At 42.0% G+C, this 25,870-nt stretch overlaps 1 protein-coding gene across 6 annotated transcripts in view; it reads left to right on the top strand.

The window, feature by feature from the left end:
• The window catches only part of GRM5 (glutamate metabotropic receptor 5), a 557,322-nt gene that overhangs the window by 434,606 nt on the left and 96,846 nt on the right, over window positions 1-25,870 (top strand). For all 6 annotated transcript variants that reach the window (XM_082245896.1, XM_082245895.1, XM_082245894.1 and 3 more), the window contains exon 4: window positions 21,795-22,030. In XM_082245896.1, the coding sequence (XP_082102022.1) occupies window positions 21,795-22,030 (236 nt within the window). The remainder of the gene's footprint in view (window positions 1-21,794; window positions 22,031-25,870) is intronic.

Genomic DNA, 25,870 nt, shown 5'->3' on the forward strand with positions numbered 1-25,870 from the left:
GGTCCCCTCTCTGCACCAATCCCTGTCCTTTGACAAGAGGAACTGCAGAGCTGGACCTATCCACGATACTTTCAAGTCACGTACTTATCACATGTAACACAACCTATATTTCCTCTTCACCTGCACAATGGGACTTTACCCATATATTCACTCCTCTGTTGTATATAAATACACTGTATAATAAATTTTATTTTATTTACTACTGCATACCTCCTTTACTCCTGCCCTTAAAATCCCATACCTGACCTGAGGCATCACAACCTACACAATATTCTCTCGGGATGGTGGCAGAAATGACTACCTAACTTTCCACTATAAGATCCAAAAACTCACCTTTTTCAACGAATACCCCAGAGGAACTCTTTAAATAATTTTCAGGTCTCAGTGAACCACTGCTAAATTATATCTTCAGCTAACGTTGTATTAACAAGATCGGTAAGTTGAAACATATAACCCCAACTGCTTGCTAAATAGCGAGTAATAAAGCCAAACACAACTAATGTATACGCAAAAGCTGCTGTAATAAAAAAATCTCTAAATATAAGCCTATCCCTTATCCAATACAGCGATATTTATCAAAACTAACCAGAAAATAATTAATAATAAAACCAAAAATTTAAAAAAATTATATAGATAAAAATAATAAAATTTCTATCATTTTCTTTATTTATATAAATGTTATATTTTGGCCTTATATTTGCTATTAAGATCAGTAAGTTGTAGTTGTAAGTAAGTTGTATAATAAAATAATAATAAAAAATGATTATTTCAATAAGCCGCCCGTACGTTAATACATGTGCATTACGCTCTGCACAAATGTAAATGGGCACTAAGGATGTGACAATCGGTCATACAGATGGCTCATATATAAATTTTTGAACTATGGTGCCCAAATTAGGTCAAACTAAAATAGGCAGGTGTGTAGAGGAGCTACTTCCGGTGTCCACCTTACGTTCCTCTGAGGCTGCAGCTCATCTACACACCTGGCTATTTCATCTGCCTCACAGCCTCACATATGTATGTGGAAGCTCAGTGGTCCCTGCATGGAGCCCCAGTCTAGGTTGTGATCATTGGTGGAAATCTTACCGTGGATGCCCTCATCTGCCTGGCAAGTAGGCAGGCTCAGCCACAGTGGTTTCTTTTTTATTCCATCCAGTCGGTGTTCCTCCATTGCATAGCCCTGTTTTTAAATTTTTTTTTAACATGTACATTTATGGATAATAAAGATCTCTTCTTATCATTCTATCTGGTGAGAATTGTGGGACTTTCATACTGATCCGTGGTTCATTGCTTCAGTTTTACAATTTCAATAATTTCAGCCTGACCCTAAGCGCTTTGAATCTTGGTGCTGGTATTCAATATTGAGGTGGTCCACCCTTTGCAGCTATTACCGCTTCAACTCTTCTGGGAAGGCTGTCCACAAGGTTTAGGAGTGTGTCTATGGGAATGTTTGACCATCCTTCCAGAAGCGCATTTGTGAGGTCAGACACTGATGTTGGACAAGAAGGCCTGGCTCGCAGTCTTCACTCTAATTCATCCCAAAGGTTTTCTATCGGGGGTTGAGGTCAGGTTCCTCCACCCCAAACTCTCTCATCCACATTATATTGCCAAAAGTATTGCGCTACCCCTCCAAATCATTTGGTGGAGGAGGGATTATGGTTTTTCAAGGGTTGGGCTTGGCCCCTTAGTTCCAGTGAAGGGAACTCTTAAGGTGTCAGCATACCAAGACATTTAGGACAATTTCATGCTTCCAACTTTGTGGGAACAGTTTGGGCATGGCCCCTTTCTGTTCCAACATGACTGCGTACCAGTGCAAAAAGCAAAGTCCATAAAGACATGGATGAGTGAGTTTGGGGTGGAGGAACTTGACTGGCCTGCACAGAGTCCTGACCTCAACCCGATAGAACACCTTTGGGATGAATTAGTGAGGAGACTGCGAGCCAGGCATTCTTGTCCAACATGAGTGCCTGACCTTATAAATAGGTTTCTGGAAGAATGGTCAAACATTCCCATAGACACACTCCTAAACCTTGTGGACAGCCTTCCCAGAAGAGTTGAAGCTGTTATAGCTCCAAATGGGGGGGGGGGGGGGCAACTCCTTATTGAACCCTACGGACTAAGACTGGGATGCCATTCAAGTTCATGTGCGTGTAAAGGCAGGCGTCCCAACATTTTTGGCAATATAGTGTATCTTGCTTATTGTATTTGGAAGTACAGGGGTTGGACAAAATATGATTACAGGTGTGAAAGTGATTTTATGTTGAAAGTGGAATGTAACATTGTTTTGCTTCCGCTGTGTGATGAGGCACCTAGCTAACAAGTAGGAAGCCTCACTTTCGTCATTCACTGCGTGCGCTGCTACTAATACGAAGTCATGTCAGAGCTCATTGAGTTTCAAAGAGGGCAAATTGTTGGTTCCTGCTTAGCTGGTGCCTCTGTGACTGAAGTTGCCGATTTATTTGAAGCGCCACAAGGTACAGTATCAAAGGTTATGATGGCATATACAGTTTCGGGGAAAACATTATTTGATAAGCATAAACACGATCAAGTGACCAAAAGAGACAAAAGGATAATGTGCATGATTGTGACCCAGATTTTTGCATGAAGAGGGGTATCAGATTTCTCCATCCACCATCCAAGACTTATATTTGTCAATTTAGGCCGTCGTGGATGCCAAAGGCGGTCCAAAACAATGCTAGGTAACGATTTTGTTCTTTTACCATACCTGTTCCCATAACTTTGTCCAACCACTGTATATGTTCAAATACGTATACACGCATTTACTGTGTACAGCATCTTACATTCTCCTTACCTTTCACCATTAAGGAGGATGCTTAGCTCTCATGGGGAACCTCAGCTACAGGGGTTATTACTTGTTTAGGTCAAGTGGACATGCAGTGCATTGCGAAAGTATTCGGACCCCTTGAACTTTTCGACCTTTTGCCACATTTCAGGCTTCAAACATAAAGATATAAAACTCAATTTTTTTTGAAGAATCAACAACAAGTGGGACACAATCATGAAGTGGAACAAAATTTATTGGGCATTTCAAACTTTTTTAACAAATAAAAAACTGAAAAATTGTACGTGCAAAATTATTCAGCCCCCTTAAGTTAATACTTTGTAGCGCCACCTTTTGCTGCGATTACAGCTGTAAGTCGCTTGGGGTATGTCTCTATCAGTTTTGCACATCGAGAGACTGACATTTTTGCCCATTCCTCCTTACAAAACAGCTCGAGCTCAGTGAGGTTGGATGGAGAGCATTTGTGAACAGCAGTTTTCAGTTCTTTCCACAGATTCTCGATTGGATTCAGGTCTGGACTTTGACTTGGCCATTCTAACACCTGGATATGTTTATTTGTGAACCATTCCATTGTAGATTTTGCTTTATGTTTTGGATCATTGTCTTGTTGAAAGACAAATCTCCGTCCCAGTCTCAAGTCTTTTGCAGACTCCATCAGGTTTTCTTCCAGAATGGTCCTGTATTTGGCTCCATCCATCTTCCTATCAATTTTAACCATCTTCCCTGTCCCTGCTGAAGAAAAGCAGGCCCAAACCATGATGCTGCCACCACCATGTCGGACAGTGGGGATGGTGTGTTCAGGGTGATGAGCTGTGTTGCTTTTACGCCAAACATAATGTTTTTGCATTGTTGCCAAAAAGTTAGATTTTGGTTTCATCTGACCAGAGCACCTTCTTCCACATGTTTGGTGTGTCTCCCAGGTGGCTTGTGGCAAACTTTAAACGACACTTTTTATGGATATCTTTAAGAAATGGCTTTCTTCTTGCCACTCTTCCATAAAGGCCAGATTTGTGCAGTATATGACTGATTGTTGTCCTATGGACAGAGTCTCCCACCTCAGCTGTAGATCTCTGCAGTTCATCCAGAGTGATCATGGGCCTCTTGGCTGCATCTCTGATCAGTCTTCTCCTTGTATGAGCTGAAAGTTTAGAGGGACGGCCAGGTCTTCGTAGATTTGCAGTGGTCTGATACTCCTTCCATTTCAATATTATCGCTTGCACAGTGCTCCTTGGGATGTTTAAAGCTTAGGAAATCTTTTTGTATCCAAATCCGGCTTTAAACTTCTCTACAATAGTATCTCGGACCTGCCTGGTGTGTTCCTTGTTCTTCATGATGCTCTCTGGGCTTTAAACGGACCTCTGAGACTATCACAGTGCAGGTGCATTTATACGGACACTTGATTACACACAGGTGGATTCTATTTATCATCATTAGTCATTTTGGTCAACATTGGATCATTCAGAGATCCTCACTGAACTTCTGGAGAGAGTTTGCTGCACTGAAAGTAAAGGGGCTGAATAATTTTGCATGCCCAATTTTTTATTTTTTTATTTGTTAACAAAGTTTGAAATATCCAATAAATTTCGTTCCACTTCATGATTGTGTCCCACTTGTTGTTGATTCTTCACAAAAAATTACAGTTTTATATCTTTATGTTTGAAGCCTGTAATGTGGCAAAAGGTCGCAAAGTTCAAGGGGGCCGAATACTTTCGCAAGGCACTGTACATATATACACATTTACTGTGTACAGCATGTTACATTCTCCTTACCTTTCACCATTAAGGAGGATGCTTAGCTCTCATGGGGAACCTCAGCTGAAGGGTTAATTACTTGTTTAGGTCCAGGGGACATAGAAAAGTAGATCTACTCACCCAATCCTCCACTCCTCTGCACCGCTAGACCGGTCCCCACAGCATCTTCTCCCCATGCTCTGGTGGTCTAAGGTCCTGACTCCTGATGTCATCAAAACCAATGCAAGGTCCATTGGACATGATGATGGCAAGGGACAGTCCCCCACTAGAGCATGGGGGAGTGCCAAACAAGCAGTCAGCCCTTGCAGTGAGGGCACGGCCCCATTTTTATGTTTCCCAGAGTTGGGCTTTAAGAATACTATTGAGGGCATTGTGTTATATCTCTTCGACAAGTGCGACAAGCAGCCATGGCATTTAAAGGATGAGCAAGCTGCAATATATTATATTTTTTCTTCTTGGGTTTAGACGCCCATTACCTGCAGTTGAAGACCTGGAACAGTGCAACTAAAAATCAAAAGTGTAAATGAGTTATAGCAACAAGCTTCAGACTTGTATTCCGCACGAGCAATAAATCACCCAACAAACATTTGCTCCAATGTGCTTTACGAAGCGGAGCGATGAACACAGAAATCCTACACTAAACAAACCTCAGGAGGGTCTAATCCTCCTTCAACTCTCACAGGTGATTACAGTAATACAACAGCAATCACAGCGCAGCGCTCAGCCTTTCCGCAGCAAACATAACTAGTTCAGCATGAGGTCACCAGTTCCACCATATATCAAAAATACATCTACGACTGACACTTGAGGTATTCTTGAGAACGCAGGCTAAATCCAGACTTTACTGGGCTCATGGGATCGCAAAAAAAACAACTCTTTCCCGGGGTCACCAGTGGCAAATCTAAAACCTGATAAGGTCAGAATTTCCGAACCACAGCATGGATACATATCACCTAGCAGGGCTGCTGTTAGAAATCACGGGGCCCCATTCAGCCTACCTAGCAGGCCCCCTCCCCCCGAATATATCAAGACAATCAGAACAGAGACGGGGATTAGCTTCTGAGAAGCAAATACAGAGATGATGTCTGTGTCTGTGTCTCACCCTGCTGCAGCTGAAAGCTGGCAGGAGGGGGAGAAAATGGCTTTCAGCTGCTGCAGAGAGCCGCACAGGGCTTCCTTCTGTAATTGCCCCCCCGCCCGCCCACACCGATTCCCCGTGCTGTTGGGGCCCCCCTTGTGTGCCCGGGCCCCCTATGGGGAACTGGTGGCCCTCCCTATCAGCAACCCTGTCACCTAGTACTGCCAAATAATGCTTTGCATATTCCTATACACAGGGCAGCCATCAGACATTTTGGGGCCCCTTACACAGCTTTAGGCCTGGGCCCCTCCAGGCCTGACAACCAACATTCCCCAGGGCCGTCTCGCCAAATCCGCCCACTAGCCAACCCACTTTTATTTGAACATTCGTACAACCTAATATATGAAAATGAATCCAATCCAGCAAAGAGACATCTCCATATATTCAGCAAAGAGACAGCCCAATCCAGCAAAAAGACATTCCAATCCAGCAAAGAGACAGCCCAATCCAGCAAGAGACATTCCTTCAGCTGCATCGGCTTACTCTGTGGCCATCCTGCTTAAGCAATTGCTAGTTACTACAGCAGCAACGACTCAATATCGTTGGTTGGGCCTGGACGGCCAGGCCCCTCGGGACGCCTGGGCCCCCTACATGTGCATGGGCTGTCCCCCCCTGATGGCTGCCCTGCCTATACATACCCTATAAAGAGTGGGTGTGGGGTGTTGCACTCTATATACAGTACTGTGGGTTGCTGGGAATCAACATTATGGTGAAATGCAATAAAAACAATAGGAAAGACAAAATAAGCACGGGTATTTGGGTTAAACATGCAAGGGGCATTCAATGGCTTCTGAATGTTGCAGAAGCTCCTTTTAACTATCCTGAACTTGTTTTGCATAAAAAAGTCAGATTAGCCTCAATATATTCAGTTTTTTACCCCAAGAAATTTTTAAAAAAGACTCGGTAAAAAAAGTAAAACAAAAATGTAATCACTTAACCTCCGGAAAGTTTACCCCCTTCAAGGGCATTTTTTGCCATTCAGCACTGCTCTACTTTAACTGACAATCGCTTAGTCATGCAACACTGTACACAAATTAAATTTATATCATTTTTTTCACACAAATCAAGCTTTTTTTTGGTGGTATTGTATTTGATCACCACTGGGTTTGTTATTTTTTATTTGATAAACAAAAAAGAACAGAAAGTTGTGAGAGTCGGTTCACACCATGGCGACACGACTCTGCACTACTTCGGGAGGCGACTTGTCAGTCCCGTGCACCGCGACTTCGGCGCGACTTGCATGGACTTCATATAATGAATGTCTATGCAAGTCGCTCCGAGGTCGCCCCGAAGTAGTACAGGACTCTTATTCTAAGTCGGAGGGAAGTGTCGCTCCTATTAGAAGGGTCCTGTAGCAGTCAATGGACCGCGAGGGACCGCGACTTGTCAGGCTGACAAGTCGTCTGACAAGTCGCGGCAGTGTGAATGGGGTCTTAGGAAAAAATCCCAATATTTTCTACTTTCTGTTATAAATCATATCCAAAAAAAAAAATAATAATAATAATAATAATTTCTTCATAAATTTAGGCCAAAATGTATTCTGCTGTATGTCTTTGGTAAAAAAAAAAAAAAATATCCCAATAAGTATATACTATTTGGTTTGTGTGAAAGTTATACAAACTATGGTAAATGTACTGGAATTGAGTTATACTCACTCTGGAACCTAAGGGGTTAATCCTCTGCATTGTGTTTAATCCTGTCTCCTCTGATCCTCCCCTTCTTCCACTGTCCCCAATCCATCTCCAGATAGTACGGAGGCTAGGGGACAAGCTGCACATGCTCAGATTGGTGTGTATTACTAGAGAGTTTTTTTTCTTGGCAGAGTGAATGTGATCAGCACAGGGCCAGTCAGCATCCGGATAGGACAGTTAGTGCAGAATGAAAACTCCTCCTACAAGCTTCACCCAGACACTGATAGAAGTCAAAAGACTGCTATATACCGCTGATATGAAAAGGTATTTAGCGGTTCATATTTACTAAAACAAATGCATTTCCATATTCTGTGTACTGTGAGAGACCAGATATAGTGAATGCAGGGTCCTGGGTTTAGTAACACTTTAAATCTAAACTGTGTTACTTACCTTATTCCTCGCTTCAACAAGCTTCCTTTCCGTTTACTGAAGCCTCTTTCCTAAGATGCTCATGCTGACCTCATCAAGTACAATGCAGGACCAATACTCCTGCATTGTATGTCAGGATGGAGAGGGCCCACCCCACAACCCAGAGCATTGCAGAGAAGAGATAAGTGCCAGAAGAAAGTATTTCACCTCATTTTCCTACCCTTGGATCTAATGAGCATTTAACCCTTGCAGTGTAGGGGGTGGGGTGCTGTGGCCCATTGAATAGGCGTTTTTGTGTAATTTTCAGAGTTCAACTTTAAAACTGAAGTGTGGGCAAAGGCAATATTTGGGCATTAGCTGGGTACCAGCAAAAGTACCTGATGTGTGTCCCACTGGCGACTGATGCTTCTCGAAAAAGGTTACTTACATGCAGTCTAAGACAGTAATGTCACCAGTGAAGTTCTGGTGGTAAAATTGACCGCTTGGGCCATTTGGTCGAAGTGGGTCACTTGCTGTGCAGCACCTTCAATCAGAAAACATCTTGTATTCTTTTGATTTGTTTGTCATTGGACAAGGAGAATATGACGTCCATACACCCCTTGTCCAACCACAGAACACCTTGTACTCTATTCTTTGATAAGAATACAAGATGTTTTCTGAATGGAGGAGCTGCACAGTGAACAATTCTTTGTGATCATTGTGCCCTAGTCCTGGCTCCAGTCACATTACAATTAGAAATCAAATACACACAACTGTAGCGAACAGTCTAGCAGCTTTGTTTTGTTTTTTTTATTAGGGGTATTGAACTTGAATGGGGGTAGGGGTAATTATGGGATGCCCACTTGACTGGAACAAAGTCTCTTCAGGGACACTTCAACTATATACACTCTCTATGTACACTCCTCTTCCTCCAGCACATCACTTGCTTACAGAAACATCCAGGCCCAGCTGGAACATTGTTTTGGGGATCTGGCAAGGCACTCAGCCGGATCCAGCAAAAGCCCTTTACAGGCAGGGACCGCAGACCCCTTTGATGTGTAGAAAAAGTCCCATTGTCCAGCTACCTTCCTCCTGTGGCTACTGATCCCAGACTGCCTCTCCTGCCATCCCAGACTGACACTCATTAGTCCTCTCAGGCTGTCTCTCAGTCCTCCCAGACTGCTCTCTCTCCAGCCACCCCTCAGTCCTCTCCCAGGAAACCTCCTGGACATGCTCACTGGCTCCTGCTGTCCTCACTCATGCTCCTGTGCCTCTGGACAGGGCTCCTCCTTGGGTTTCCTGAGGATTTCTCAAGCACCGGAGCCCAAGGCCCGAGGTAACTCCCCCCCAGACTGGGAAGCTCCCTCATGGACCACTGAAAGACTCCTCGGCACTCCATCTCCAGTTTCCACCTGATCTCCATGCTGCCCCTGCCCCTGCTGGGCTGAATCAAAGTATTTAAGAGGTGCCAGCCCGTTTCGCCGGGGATTGATTGGGCCCTCGTCAATACTCCAGGCAGCTCCTCCCAACCTCCCTCTTATCTTCTGGAAACTTCTCCAAGGTTCCAGCAAGTAGGGGGAGGTACAGGAGGTGCTGCCTGATGAATCACCCAGCCTCCCTGAGTCACTCACCCTGACAGAGATTCAAACACAGGCTTGGCTGCAAGCGAAGCCATACAATTTACCTACACTTAGAAAAAAATCTATGTACAATCTAGCACACTGCACTAGAGGGTGCTGCACAACAAAAAGGGAAAACACAAAGAAAAAGAACACCAAGGGCCCAGTGAGATGTGTGCACTGCAACCCGTAATAATGCATATTACAACAACGCAGGTAAACACATCTGGCCAACTGTGGTGTGCTGCAATGTCATTCATTGTAAATGGCACCCCAACGCCTTGTACAGTTACAGCCAACAAACACCCCAATGCTACCACAGCAATTTGATGCGCTGCATAGTGAAAAAGAGCCATGTGCATTTTTTCTTATCTGTTGTGGTGCATCGGCAGTCCATTCAGCTGTCAGCGCATTACAAAGGAATGCATAAAAGTGAAGCTAGCCTAAGGGCCGGTTCACACTATTGCGAGTGCGGCGATCGCATGTAATTCGGAGCGCACTGCTCCTTCATTACATGCGATCGGATGTGCGGATGCGAATTCAGCCATACACTTTGTATGGCTGAAATTCACACTGCACCAGCACAAAAGACGCACATGACCCTTTTTTCCAGCCGCATCAGGATCGGATCGCACAGTGGTTCACACTTGTGCGATCCGATCCTGTGCGAACTGTCAGATCGCACTGCGATATGCGATCAAACTGGGGGTGTCGTTAACATTTAATTGACACCCCCTGCGTATCGCATATGGCAGTGTGAACTGCCGGGGGTGCGTTTGCGATGCGGTAACAGGCTGCGAATTCGCAGCCTTCCCGCATCGCACAAGTGTGAACCAGGACTTAATGGACTAAACATAACCCCCCCTCCCCCCATCCAAACTAAAAGAAAAACAGTACCTCAAAATAAAACTGGAGAGTCATTTTTTTCTTCCTTGAAAATTGTACCTTGGCAAATAAGTGAGGGTAACTAGGCGATCGTGCTTTGGGGAATTTACACGAAGAGCAAAAAAAAGGGATTTTTTTTTATTTATCCCCCCCCTTCCCCATCATGAGCAAATTATTTATACTGCCTTTTTTGGAAAGTAAATAAAAAAAATGTAGCTGGGAAAAAATAAGTACTAACGTGAAGTGTATTTGAACTAATTGATGTATTTATTTATGTTTTTCATGTTAATGCACTTTATTATATGACAATTATTGCATGGAAGAATAAGAAAATAACTGCACGCTAATTAAATAAAATTAGCAGTAATGTTTCACAGCTGCAGCACGCCGCCAACACCTGTTTGCAGCTGCGAGATGTGTGCTGTGCGGTCCATTCAAGGGAGCTAATGGGTTTAATCTTTCTGACCCCCAAATCCCAATCTAATCTAATGTTTAAGGAGTTCCTGTGAGAGATTAAATTGAAGGGGATTGCCTGCTGGGGAAAAAAAATAACTGAAGTGTACGTTTTTAAAGAAAGACTCTAGTCAAAGGCGAAAAACTGTCATTTAATAAGATACAGCGGAGATGTACAGTGCCTCTATGTTTTATCTAAGCATTGATTGTGTGCACCAAAATCTGAAAATCACTTTGATTGCTGGTAGGCTCAGACTTAAAGCGGAGTTCCACCCAAAAGTGGAACTTATGCTTTAGGTAGTCCTAACCCCCTAACATGCCACATTTGGCATGCCAATTTTTTTTGGGGGGGGAGCGGGTACCTAGTTTTGACAGGTACCCGCTCCCACTTCCACTCGGAGCGCCGCAGCACCCTGAGCGGAAGTTCTCCTCTCCCCCTCCCTCCCTGCAATCTTTTAGGACATGTCAGAGGTCCCAGAAGATTGCCGGCCAATAAAGACGCGCAGCGCAACTCGCGCATGTGCAGTGCGTACCTGGCTGCAGACTTGTATAAAGTACTCGAAATTTCTACTTGAGTAAAAGTACAAGTGCTCGATCAAAAAGTGACTTGAGTAGAAGTGGAAGTGCTTGCAGAAAAAGTTACTTAAGTAGAAGTACTAAAGTATTCAACATTTTTTTTACTTAAGTATTGCAAGTAGTTTTTTCAAAAAAATTGCTACTTAAGTACTAAAAGTAAAAAGTACCAGTAGTTTTGAAAAAAAAATTCTACTCAAGTACTGAAAGTAAAAGTACAAGTACTGTGTTATGTAGTTATTTAAGAAAGAAGTCAAAAGTTTGAACATCATATTGTTTTTTATTATTTCAAATGATTTATTCAAATGATTAACCTGTGTTTGTTAGTAGTTTCTTGATGCACTTTAAGCGCTGTAGCACCATTTATTTGTTTGTTTCATATTTTCTTTTTATTGGAAACATTTGGTATAGCAGCTTTTATTATACACAGCCTTTATTTTCGTATGCGCTGATTTACAAATGACATTATACACATTTTTTTGAGCTTTATTCAACCTGCCATCTACTGTTCTGGCAGTGGTAATTTTTTTAAAAGTAACGAGTAACTATGCAGCACAAAAAAAAAATACTTGAGTAGAAGTATCGAAATCATCGAAAAAATGTAGTGAAGTAAAAGTAGAAGTAGGAGAAAAAAATTCTACTCTAGGAAAGTACAGATACCGCATTTCGGTACTTAAGTACAGTACTTAAGTAGTTCTACTTCATTACTATACATCTCTGCCTGGCTGTGAAGCCGCAAGCTGTCACAGCCGGGTGCCCACACCAGTGATGCCGGCGCCGCCGAGACCAGAGGGAGAGGATCGAGGCTTCGGGCGGCCGCATCGCTGGACCGTGGGACAGGTGAGTGTGTGTTTATTAAAAGTCAGCAGCTACACTTTTTGTAGCTGCTGACTTTTAATAAACACAGAAAAGGCTGGAACTCCTCTTTAAGCTGGCTGTCGACAGAGCAATTCCCTTTCCTGCTACCATGGGTTGCAGGAAAGAACATCGCTCGATTGCCCCACCAACACAGTCATTATTGATAGGGGAATTCCTCCTGTGGAGCCATTGTGTTCTCCCGGGAAGCCAACCCGCAGGAGGAACACAATTATTTTTGATAGCGGCTATAATGGCTGATCACAATAATCGAATGTATAATCCGACAGGCTGGTCGTACCCAAGTTGCTAGATCTATCGTACATTTATCCTGCCCGTACATGGTTCAAATCTTGGCCTCCTCCTGCTGAACTGGCCAAGATTCTAAACGTCTATGGCTGGCTTTAGAACTGGGTAATTTCTAGTATTTGCCAGCATTGGTCTATGGGATGGTGTGAGCTACTATTGGCAAATTAGCTTTGTAATACCCCTTTCTATTCAAATGTTTCACAGGCAAAAGGAAAAGAAAAAAGCAGCTCTGGCTGCAATGCTTACTGTATTTCCTCCCTGGTGCTGTCCTCCGCAGCTCTGCACCCCGAGCCTACCCTTTTCTGAAGCCTATTAGAGCCTCTGGCTCTAATCACGTGCTTCAGAAAAAAAAAAAAAACCCATTGAACTCCATGCGTCCAGCGCCTCGCATGTAGATTAGGGGGCCAGACGCATGGATGGGGGGGGCGGCGCCCCTGCGCCCCAATGCACCAGCCGCCACTGCTTCTTCCATAACTCACCACCGGACCAGTCCACCAAATACCCACTGTCTGTCCTCAGTCCTCCTGTCACTCCTGTGTCTACCGTGGTCAACACCCTAGAAGTTTCAGCCTGCCCTACGTGAAATGGAGTGCAATGATGTCTGACGTCATTGCGCACACCACGATCACGCGAGGAACGTTCCCCGGAGGAGATGTTCCGCCTCCTCATACTCATCAGTTTGCACTACGGGCGGCAGTATGAGATGGGGAAATGCCGCTCTTAACACACAGCAAACTGATGACACACAAAACTGCTGGAAGAAAAATCTTGGGAGTCAATTTGCTGCCCCTCTCCAAGTTCTGCCTGGGTCCAATGGATCCAGCCGGGACCCATGGTAGGGCCAGCCCTGCACCCACAATATAATGATTCTAACCAATGATGTCAGTGCAGCTCTCTGCATCTGAGGACCACCCACCCCCAGCATAATATCCAAAGAAGAATAAGACCCCACACATCACATGACCTGTAAGGGGACTTCTGGGAAAGGTAAGTCTTATAGAATGCAAAAAAATACACACAGAAGGGCCTCAAAGATGAGAGCATTCCAAAGCCCAGAGTTGGGACTTAATCTATGCTAATGGTTTTGTATGTATAAGTAAACAATATGAAACCATCTGAGCTAAGTACTTTCCTGGAAAACATGTAACTGCATTGTGCAATGGGCTTAGATCATGTGATCCCTGATGAAGAGGAGTTCAGAATGGATGATCCTTTCCTTTAGCAGAAATCATGTGACCTAGTGCCTAGGCTTTATTGCTGGGTTCACACTTGTACGATCACAGACATCGCATGTGATTCGCACCACATTGCTGTGCAGATCACATCTGATGTCTGTGTGATGCGAATTCGGCCATACAAACTCTATGGCTGGAATCGCATTCGCACCAATATGGTGCAGGACCCTTTTTTTTTTTGGTTTGCACTGAAATTGGATCACATGGGGGCTCACACCTATGCGATCCAATTCCTGCATCATTTAACAGTTCGGCATTAAATAGGCATGTCATTAACTTTACATTGACACCCCCAGCGATTCGCAGATGTCAGTGTGAACCAGTGTGAGATTCAGGTGCGATGCCGGGACCAGGACTGAATCGCTGGGTTTCCCGCATCACACCGGTGTGAACCGGGACTAAATCATAGCCTACCTATTGCAGTTTTTGTGCATCTATGATGCATTTTTAAAGCATTTGGGTCATGTTCGAAAGCGCCATATCAAACATGATATTGAACTTTAGGAAATGTAATATGAAATAATATAAAATAATAAAGTAAAGTCAGCACCTTACAAATATAGAACAGCAGCTAGCAAACAGTGTGAATATACAAACACCAAAATAACATGTAAAATAAGGTTGTAGCGCTGAAAACGATGATAAAAATGACGAAAAATCCAAAAAATAAAATGAAGAATATTGTATGTGACATACATATGAAATAAGTTCCAACGTTTAAACAAACAGTGATTTAAAGTGACAGAATAATAATAATTCAGTCCATAGGAAGTATTTTAAAATAAATCCACAATTATGCTGATATTCAGTGCCGGTATATCGAAATAAACACTCCTCCAGCAGTGATCTTTCACCAAAAATAGGAATGCACACTCACCAGACCGATATGCTGCCTTATCAAGACAGCTGCTGCGTTTTAGTGTAATATCAGGTCTTGAGCGGAGCCAGACATAAGGGGGTTCACACCAGAGGATATCTCCTCCAATACTCTAGCACAGCAGGTGTAAATCAGCAGACATAGGAGAGAACAAATCTTCCCATAGTGTAGTATTTATTTCAAACAAAGGCATGACAAGCAACTTAAAAACGTGGTAAAAACATCTGATAAGGATTCAAATAGTGCAAACATCTGAAGAGCACTTACATGAAAAGTCACCAGACTCACAATAGACCCCTGTCATGTAGCCCTGCTCTACGGCCGTTTCCCGTTAGAACGCTTCCTCAGGAGCATCCTTTTTCATCAAAGAAGCATTTCTGAGGGTAGTATGTTGATATGATATGTGGTATCAACGTAATTTCTTACTATGGGATTTTGAATAAAATATTTCTTAAGACTTATTTGGCGGGTGAATTTCTGTATATCCACTAAAGTTTGGAATTTGTTTAATTTCGTTTTAGGTGCATATTTTAAGCCTTTATTAAGAACAGATTCTTCCTCTGAACTTAAATCAGCCGAACAGAGATTGAATATGCCCAGAGGTGTTTTTATTTCCGTCTTTTTTTGTTTTCTGTGTAGTCTCTGTCCTCCTCTTCTGCCTCTCCTGTGTCCATGCTTCGTTTGCGGCTTAGTCCTAAAAAACGCTCAGATTCTTGTGGTGCATATCTATGTGGTGACTGTGTATACATAGGTCTTTGAAAAGATTGAGCCTCGCTTCCATAATGTGGGTCTCTATCTCTCCAGTCCACTCTTTTAGGATAATTCCTCTCTGGTGTTTCTTGGGTTGGTCTAAAAGCAAAATTCCCTCTTGTATAGCCATAACTTCCTCTCATTTGTTTATTATGGAACGAGCAACCTCTCCCCCTTCCGCGGGGGTGCCCCCTTGGGCAGCCAGGAGAGTAACCACCCCTGGGGCTGCCCTCCCAACGGGGAGGAGGTCTGTATTGCTCATTCCTTTTCAAAACCTCATCTTCCTCCCAGTCTTCCAAAGACTCATATCTATTATGAATAGGAATATGTTGATAATTGGGTTTAGGGGTATGGTTGGAAGGTGGGTACCAGGGCGTTTTGGAATTTTTAACTTGTGTCCACTCTGGGTTAGCTCGGGGGGTTTTACCTGAGTTGGTGGAGAGTTTTTGGCTAATAGTACCTGAGGAAACTGTATTGGTAGGGGAATGATCCACTATGTTAGTTTGCCATTTGAAGACCTTAGTTTCCCTATAGTCTTTGAGATCTCTCATGTTTTTCTTTTTCTTTTTGTATTTCTGATCTTCTTCTAATATATCTAATTTTACTTTAAGTTTTTCTGATTCTTTATTATATTCCTCCAATCCTTTAAACTTGGTGATTTTTTCTCTCGTTTTATTAATTTCTGTGTCTAAATTTATTATGGAACGAGCGACCTCTCCCCCTTCCGCGGGGGTGCCCCCTTGGGTGGCCAGGAGAGTAACCACCCCTGGGGCTGCCCTCCCAATGGGGAGGAGGTCTGTATTTCTCATTCCTTTTCAAAACCTCATCTTCCTCCCAGTCTTCCAAAGACTCATATCTATTATTAATTGGAATATGTTGATAATTGGGTTTAGGGGTATGGTTGGAAGGTGGGTACCAGACATGGGAGTAAGTCACACATGTGCAAGTCACAAGCAAGTCTCAAGTCTTAACCTTCAAGTCTCAAGCAAGTCCCAAGTTACTGTGGCAAAAAGCAAGCAAGTCGAGTCCCTGCTAGAAGTCAAGCAAGTCAAGTCAAGTCATTTATTTTGGTCAAGTCACAAATCAAGTCAAAATACTGATCTACCCCAATTTTCACCTTTAAATCAGTTAAAAGTCAGTGGTCAGCAAAGGTTTTGTTTTATTTTCAGCATTAAGAAAACTGCTTAGTGTTTTTTTCTTGGCATATTAAAGAAACACTTTGAATGCCCAAACAGCTCAAAATCCTTCGTCCGGTCATGTTTCAACACCACAGTCACTAAAAACATGTTAAGTATTTCCATTGTTAAACAGCCAGTGTCCTAAAAATCAGAACACACTGAGGTGTTTTAAGTGACTGTGGTGTCAGAAACATAACAGGCACATTAATTTTGCTTTAACGCATCTTGAGAAAATGCAAATATTTAATAACTTAAAAAAGTAAAGTCATTTCAAGTCATAGGTCTCAAGTCAAAGTCAAGCCTCAAGTTATGAATACCAAGTCAAAGTCAAGTCGAGTCTTTTATTAATTTTAGTCAAGCAAGTCTCAAGTCCTCAAACTGGTGACTTAAGTCTGACTTAAGTCAAGTCATGTGACTCAAGTCCCCCACCTCTGGTGGGTACCAGGGTGTTTTGGATTTGGAATTTTTAACCTGTGTCCACTCTGGGTTAGCTCGGGGGGTTTTACCTGAGTTGGTGGAGGGTTTTTGGCTAATAGTACCTGAGGAAACTGTATTGGTAGGGGAATGATCCACTATGTTAGTTTGCCATTTGAAGACCTTAGTTTCCCTATACTCTTTGAGATCTCTCATGTATTTCATTTTATTTTTGTATTTCTGATCTTCTTCTAATTTATCTAATGTTACTTTAAGTTTTTTTCTGATTCTTTATTATATTCCTCCAATCATTTAAACGTAGAGACTTTTTCTCTCATTTTATTCATTTCTGTGTCTAAAGTTATAAGTTTTCTCTTCTTTTTATTGATGAGAAACTTTAATAAATCGACACCTGCTCTGTTGAAGAACTGGTACCATTCTTTGTCATCCTGGGTATCATCCTACTCTAACGGGATATCCCATCTTAAAGACCGCGGGACCATATTCTCTGAGACATTTACTAGAAAACATATGTCCCAAGTGGTCTTAATTTCTGACGTCATGATGTTTTTTAGGTGAAGAAAAATACCATGTATTTCTTAAAAATTTTTATCCTCCACAAAAACTTCGTCCGATTAACTCTGGCTTCAAATACATCCATAGTTAAATGAAAATGTGTATAATAATGATTTGCTATAAGGTTGATAGACAAAAGTATATATCATCAAGAAAACATAAAATAATAAAGTAAAGTCAGCACTTTACAAATATAGAACAGCAGCTAGCAAACAGTGTGAATATACAAACACCAAAATAACATGTAAAATAAGGTTGCAGCGCTGAAAACGGTGATAAAAATTACAAAAAATCCAAAAAATAAAATGTAGAATACTGTATGTGACAATTATATCACATACATATGAAATAAGTTACAATGTTTAAACAAACAGTGATTTAAAAGTGACAGAATAATAATAATTCAGTCCATAGGAAGTCTTTTAAAATAAATCCACAATTATGCTGATATTCTGTGCCGGTATATATAAATAAACACTCCTCCACCAGTGATCTTTCACCAAAAATAGCAATGCACACTCACCAGACTGATATGCTGCATTATCAAGACAGCTACTGCATTTTAGTGTAATATCAGGTCTTGACCAACGATGCCACTTCTTGTCCTCGGTGGAACGCATGCCAGTGCGGCGAACCCGGGAAGAGCCTCTATTATTGTCTCTATGTCTTTATTATCTGCAGATCCTGTAAGTAACTTTTATTCTGCGCAATAAAACTATTTTTTTTACTGTACTTCACTATGAGTACTATCGATCTCATTGAGTCTGAAGGTCACTAAAGTTACCCCAAGATTAACAGTTGTTGGGACTCGGTTCGATTGTATTCCATCTCACCAGACACAAGCTTGTTTGACCCACAGACTGAAAAGCTGTGTGTCCATTTTTTCTGGTAATTGGGGATACAAGAGGGGAGTGTGTTACAAATCACGGCATGTTTACATGAAGCACTTCAGCACTTTGTTCGTTTGGAGTTTGGAGCACTCGAGCACTTTATAAGCTATTTTTGAAATACTTTATATTATGATTATTTATATCATCCTTAAAACTTTATGGTGTTTGAGCAAGAGCTGTAATATTTTGATCTTCACACATATTAACGTGTGACTGGGCCCTAAGAAACAGTTGAACTTTTCCCATTTCTCACCAAGAAAACACTTTTCATAGATACAGAGAAGTGTAACAGCAGAAAAAGGCCAAGTTGTCCATTGAGTGGGTCCTTACAAGTCTTTACAGGACTAATTATTGGGGGGGCTTGCTATAGATAAGTTACCCCTCAAAATACGATGCCAGTATACATGTTTTGGTCAATCCTGGCCTAAGGACTGGCCAAAACCCATCAGTAGGGGAAACTTTATGCTGTTTATGTGTCAATAAAGCCTGCATGGATTTTGAACAGAGTTTTGGCGTTGTGGATTCCATCTTCATAATAATGGCAATGTCAAGTGAGCTACAATTTACCTGTAAACATGCCCAGTTGCGCCACACAAGTGGGCAAGTGTATGCCCTTTGCAGAGACCCCTAGACCCCACCTTACCTCAAATGGATCATAGCAATTGGCTGGAAAAATAAGCAGCTTCAACTTCAGCTTTAACCAATTAAGGACCTCCCGCCGCAGTTTTACTGTGGCAGGCTGGCCCTCCTGTGCGAACCGATGTAGCCCCACTCTGTCGTGCGCCTGCTGCTAGTGGGTGAGCGCGCGCCGCCGCCGGCTGCGGGGACTCCGATGCATGGGTCCAGGTCTGATTGCCACCGGCCACCTGCCCTCGCTCCCCACTGAGAGAGAGAAGAACAGTCAGCTATTGTAAACACAGCTGACCGTTCTCTCTGGAATGATCACAGAGTGCCTGTGATCCTTCTATATAGGATCACACAGGTCTCTGGGATCATTTCAAAAGCCCATCCCCCCCCACAGTTATAAAATCCCCCCCACAGTTATAAAACACCCCCTAGGCTTACATTTAACCCCTTGATCACCCAGTGTGTTAACCCCTTCCCTCCCAGTGTCATTATTACCCTTCCCTGCCAGTGTCATTATTACAGTAAGAGTGCATATTTTTAGCACTGATTACTGTAGTAATGTCACTGGTCCCTCCAAAAGTGTCAAAAATGTCAGTTAGGGGTCCGATCTGTCCGCTGCAATGTCGCAGTCCTGCTAAAAAATCGCAGATCGTCGCCGTTACTAGTAAAAAAAAAAAAACGAAACAATAAAAATTACATAAATCTTTCCCGTAGTTTGTAGACGCGATAACTTTTGCGCAAACCAATCAAAATACGCTTATTGCGATTTTTTTTTTTATTTTACAAGTCATGTGTCCACAGATAGCAGCCATCTTGGCCATGACGTATCCAATTTAGGGTGTGCCCCTATCCTCAATTGACTAATTCATTTGGAAGGATTGGGAAACAGGGATTTCGGGCACAAGAGTTTTTTTAAAAAAAGATTTCTTTTATTCAACAAAAAACTAAATATTTTAAAATCATAGAAAAATACAGGCAGATAATTGTGTATTAAGGACACAGTGAAACCACAAAACAATGGTCTATGTTGTACAATATCTCAGTACATAGAACTTATAAAAGTAATTTACATACAGTTCAGAGTACAAGATCATTAATAGTCATATAATTCTTGGAAACGTGTTACTTGATATCAGAAGAGAACCGCCGACGGACACCCAAGCAGTATGGTGCCGGTCAGCGGGGTCGACTGAAAGTATAAGTTAACATTCACCATGTAACATATGACCTTTGCTCGACATGTTTCGCTTTCTTAGACAAAAAAGCTTCATCTGGAGCATATCATTTCTTTTGTCTGTGTGAAAAATAACAGTATTTAGATAAATTACATATATATGTTACCTCATTTTCAGTGTGTTATAATTACAATTGCATATCATTTATCTCTCCTTTTAATTACATACAATCGTCTTACACATCTCAAATAAGTCCTTCTATTTTTGCAATATCAACACAATATAACATTGGGTCTTAGGTTGCATTCAGACACTAGAGGGGTTTAGGGGAAACAATGGAGGCTGCCAAAAGTGAGTATATGTGGGGATCCATGCTGTAGTTATAGTATCAGCATATATATCCTGTTTATATACCTAGTATATGGACAAGAAAATGTATACATACCTGTACATATAGTAATCAGGCACATATCTCAATTTCCATAGAGAATTCTTTAACGAGGAGGACTGTGCGTTTTAGGAAGCTCAAAAACATAGGCAATGTATAGTGACATAGTAGTGAGGGTAGTCACTCCATGTCTCATATCTGAGTTGATGAGAGCAAAAGAACAATGTTTTTCAGAATAGTAGGCGTTTTTATTCTATGATATCACTTTAAGGGAGAGCCCATAAAAGTGCTAAACCATAAACTCAAGTGTTCCAAAGTGGTAAAATCAGTGTGCCTCATGCTTGTTATAAGAGTATGTAAGTACCTATAGAGCCCATAGATTATCTGCCTTGAAAGGGGCAAAAGAAAAGACATATAATCATTCTGGACCGTAAGAATGGACAGGTGCCATGCGTTTCTAAACGATTATACACCAACATACAGAGTTTACCCATTCGTGTGTGGGCTACTCTTGTGCCCGAAATCCCTGTTTCCCAATCCTTCCAAATGATTTTTTTTTTTTTTTACCAAAAATATGTAGCAGAAAACAAATTGGCCTAAAATGATAAAAAATTTGATTTTGAAATTTTTTTTGTGGGAATGTTATATAGCAGAATGTGAAAATATTGTCGCTCTTTTTTTTTTATTTTATAGCGCAAAAAAAAAAAATTGCAGAGGTGATCAAATACCACCAAAAGAAAGCTCTATTTGTGGGAAAAAAAGGACATCCATTTTTTTTTAGGTACAGCATCGCACGACCGTGCAATTGTCCGTTAAAGTAACGCAGTGCCAAATCGCAAAAAAATGGCCTGGTCATTAAGAGGGGAAAACCTTCCGGTCCAGAAGTGGTTAAAGAGGTCTACAAGTGCCAATATCTCAGCCCTGGTAATTCCTTCACCATGTTGCGTTCCCAGCGCCAATGTATTATTTCTCAGTTATGGCTGGAGACTGTGTCAAATAATTAAACACTCCAGTGGTTCCAGGGTTGTTTGGCAAAGTCATACACAGATACACATTTAATGGTCTGTTTTTTTTTCGCTCTTCACACGACAGAAAACTCGCATTTATAGACTTTTTGTTTTGTGTTCATCATGCTTTGAGGCCACAGAGAGGAGGCTGGAGGATTTAATAAGCTTGCTATTATAAAAATGTTTGGCAGATAAGAACATCAATCACGGGTTGGCGAGCATGGGGATTTATCGTGTTATTTATCTCCGCAGTGACGGCTGGGCAGACAGGTACGATGTGTCAGACGGTTATCAGCGCGAGGCTGCCGGAGGAATAACCATCAAGCTGCAGTCTCCTGATGTGAAATGGTTTGACGAATATTACCTGCAGCTCAAGCCCGAGACCAACCTGCGCAACCCCTGGTTTCAGGAGTTTTGGCAAAACAAGTTCAAGTGTCGATTAAAGGGATATTCGCAGGACAACCAGATCTACAATAAGACCTGCAGCAGTAAGTAAAACGATATGGACTTTATTGTAAGTGGCCATTTGTCCAGACAGTTTTACTTAAAGGGTAACTCCACTTTCATGGGGAAAAAAATATCAAATAAAGAAAAAACAATAGCGTATGTTGAATGTTATTAAAAATGACCTTTCCTTTTCAATCTGCAGCTGTTGTAATTTTCTGAAAATGCAATGCAATATGGCCGCCTGGAGGTGTTCTGTACACAGAATGTATACTGACCTACAGTGCCCACATATACAGTCCTCCTCCATCCATTTTACCTACAGTGCCCATATATACAGTCCTCTTCCATCCATTTTACCTACAGTGCCCATATATATAGTCCTCCTCCATCCATTTTACCTACAGTGCCCATATATACAGTCCTCTTCCATCCATTTTACCTACCGTGCCCATATATATAGTCCTCCTCCATCCATTTTACCTACAGTGCCCATATATACAGTCCTCTTCCATCCATTTTACCTACAGTGCCCATATATACAGTCCTCCTCCATCCATTTTCACTACAGTGCCCATATATACAGTCCTCCTCCATCCATTTTTACTACAGTGCCCATATATACAGTCCTCCTCCATCCATTTTACCTACAGTGCCCATATATACAGTCCTCTTCCATCAATTTTCCATAAAGTGCCCATATATACAGTCCTCCTCCATCCATTTTCCTTACAGTGCCCATACACAGTGCCTTGAAAAAGTATTTATACCCCTTGAAATTTTCCACATTTTGTCATGTTACAACTAAAAACATAACTGTATTTTTGTTGGGATTTTATGTGATAGACCGACACAAACTGGCACAAAATTGTAAAGTGGATGAAAAATGATAAATGTTTTTACAAATAAATATCTGAAAAGTGTGGCGTGCATTTCTATTCAGCTTTACTCTGATACCCCTAACTAAAATCTAGTGGAACCAATTGCCTTTAGAAGTCACCTAATTAGTAAATATAGTCCATATGTGTGTAATTTAATCTCAGTAAAAAAATACAGCTGTTCTTTGAAGCCCTCAGAGGTTTTTTAGAGGAACTTAGTGAACAACCAGCATCACGAAGGCCAAGGAATACACCAGACAGGTCAGACATAAAGTGGTGGAGATTAAAGCAGAGTTAGGTTATAAAAAAATATCCCAAGCTTTTAACATATTACTGAGCACTGTTCAATCCATCATCTGAAAATGGAAAGAGTATGGCACAACTACAAACCTACCAATACATGGCCGTCCACCTAAACTGACAAGGAGAGCATTAATCAGAGAAGCAGCCAGAAGGGCAACTCTGGAGAAGCTGCAGAGATCCACAGCTCAGGGTGGAAAATCTGTCCACAGGACAACTATTCGTCATGCACTCCACAAATCTGCCCTTTATGGAAGAGTGGCAAGAAGAAAGCCATTGTTAAAAGAAAAGAAGTCTCGTTTGCAGTTTGCAAGAAGCCATGTGGGAGACACAGCAAACATGTGGAAGAAGGTGCTCTGGTCAGATGAGATCAAAATTGAACTTTTTGGGCTAAAAGCAAAACGCTATGTGTGGCGGAAAACAAATACTGCACAACACCCTGAACCCACCATCCCCACCGTGAAACATGCTGGTGGAAGCATCATGTTCTCTGGATGCTTTTCTTCAGCAGGAACAGGGAACCTGGTCAGAGTTGATGGGAAGATCGATGGAACAAAATACAGGGCAACCTTAGAAGAAAACCTGTTAGAGTCTGCAAAAGACGTGAGACTGGGACGGGGCTCACCTTACAGCAGGACAACAACCCTAAACATACAGCCAGAGCTACAATAGAATGGTTTAGATCAAAGCATATTCATGTGTTAGAATGGCCCAGTCAAAATCCAGACCTAAATCCAATTGAGAATCTGTGGCAAGACTTGAAAATTGCAATAGGCAAAAATGTCACTCTCTATATGTGCAAAGCTGGTAGAGACATACCGTCTGTGCGTCTTATGGAGCAAATACTGAGTCTCCCCACGGTGCCTCCTGAGTCCCGGCTCAGCCGTCACTTACTTGCACGGAACCGCTACTTCCTGTACAGGTCTGGCTCACAGGCGGAGTGATATCAGATGCACACTGGAGGAGTCATACACAGGAAGCAGCGGCTTACTCTGTACTGCAGCCGCATGCTTCCTCCCGGGCTCATCAGCCACAGACAGACAGACAGAGTGCCTAAAAGCAAATCCCTGCAAGTACCCTTATTGCTATTACTGTATACTGTATATATATATATATATATATATATATATATATATATATATATATATATATATACAGTGTATATATATATATATATATATATGTATGTGATGATATGTGTATATAAAATTTGGAGCGAAAAATACGGCACTTAAAAAGACTGGCAGCTGTTATTGCAGCGAAAGGTGGTTCTACAAAGTATTGACTCGGGGACTGAATACAAATACACACTTTGCAGATATTTATTTGTGGAAAAAAAATGTAAAACCATTTATCGTTTTCCTTCCACTTCACAATTATGTGGCACTTTGTGTTGGTCTATCACATAAAATCCCAATAAAATACATTTATGTTTTTGGTTGTAACATGGCAAAATATGGAAAATTTTAAAGGGGTATGAATAGTTTTTCAAGGCACTGTATACAGTCCTCCTCCTTCATCCATTTTCCCTACAGTGTCCATATATACAGTTCTCTTTTTCCATATCACTCCATACATTGCCCATATATACAGTCTTCCTTTTCCACCTTCTTCCTCACATTACCCATTTATACTGTTATCTTATTTATTTTCTTTCTTTATGGTGCCAGTGTTTATACCGTTCTCTCACAGTGCCTATATATACATTTATCGGCTTCCTTCAGTGGTCTTTTATATACGATTGCCTTCAACAAAACACAAGAGCAGACATATACAGTATATAGGTAACTTCTTCCTTCTCCTTCCCTACAGTACCCATACATACAGTCCTCTTCTTCCATCTCCTTCCCTACAGTACCCATATATACAATCCTATTCTTCCATCCCCTTCCCTACAGAGCCCATACATACAGTCCTCTTCTTTCATCCACTTCCCTACAGTGCCCTTATAAACAGACCTCTTCTTCCAGCCCCTTCCCTACAGTGCCCAAATATCCGTCCCTCTTCTTCCTTCCCCTTCCCTACAGTGCCCATTTATACAGCCCTCTTCTTCTATACTCTTCCCTACAGTGCCCATACATACAGTCCTCTTCTTCCATCTCCTTCCCTACAGTACCCATATATACAATCCTATTCTTCCATCCCCTTCCTACAGTGCCCATACTTACAGTCTTCTTCTTCCACCCACTTCCCTACAGTGCCCATATATACAGTCCTCTTTTTCCATCCCCTTTCCTACAGTGCCCATATATACAGTCCTCTTCTTCCATCCCATTCCCTACAGTGCCCATATATACAGACCTCTTCTTCCATCCCCTTCCCTACAGTGCCCATATATACAGACCTATTCTTTTACCCCCTTCCCTACAGTGCCCATGTATACAATCCTATTCTTCCATCCCCTTCCCTACAGTGCCCATATATATACAGACCTCTTCTTCCATCCCCTTCCTTACATTGCCCATAAATATCGTCCTCTTCTTCCTTCCCCTTCCCTACAGTGCCCATATATACAGTCCTCTTCTTAATCCCATTCCCTACAGTGCCCATACTTACAGTCCTCTTCTTCCATCCACTTCCCTACAGTGCCCATATATATGTAAGATTCTGGTACCTTCGGTACCCTTCCAGCCCAATTCTTCCGCATATAGCTACCTGTCCCTTTAAATCTCGTGACGTCATCACTAGGCGCCGCTCTGAGCGGCT

The sequence above is a fragment of the Pelophylax lessonae genome (genome assembly GCF_965119305.1).
Source record: "Pelophylax lessonae genome assembly, chromosome: 2".
Lineage (NCBI taxonomy): Eukaryota > Metazoa > Chordata > Amphibia > Anura > Ranidae > Pelophylax > Pelophylax lessonae.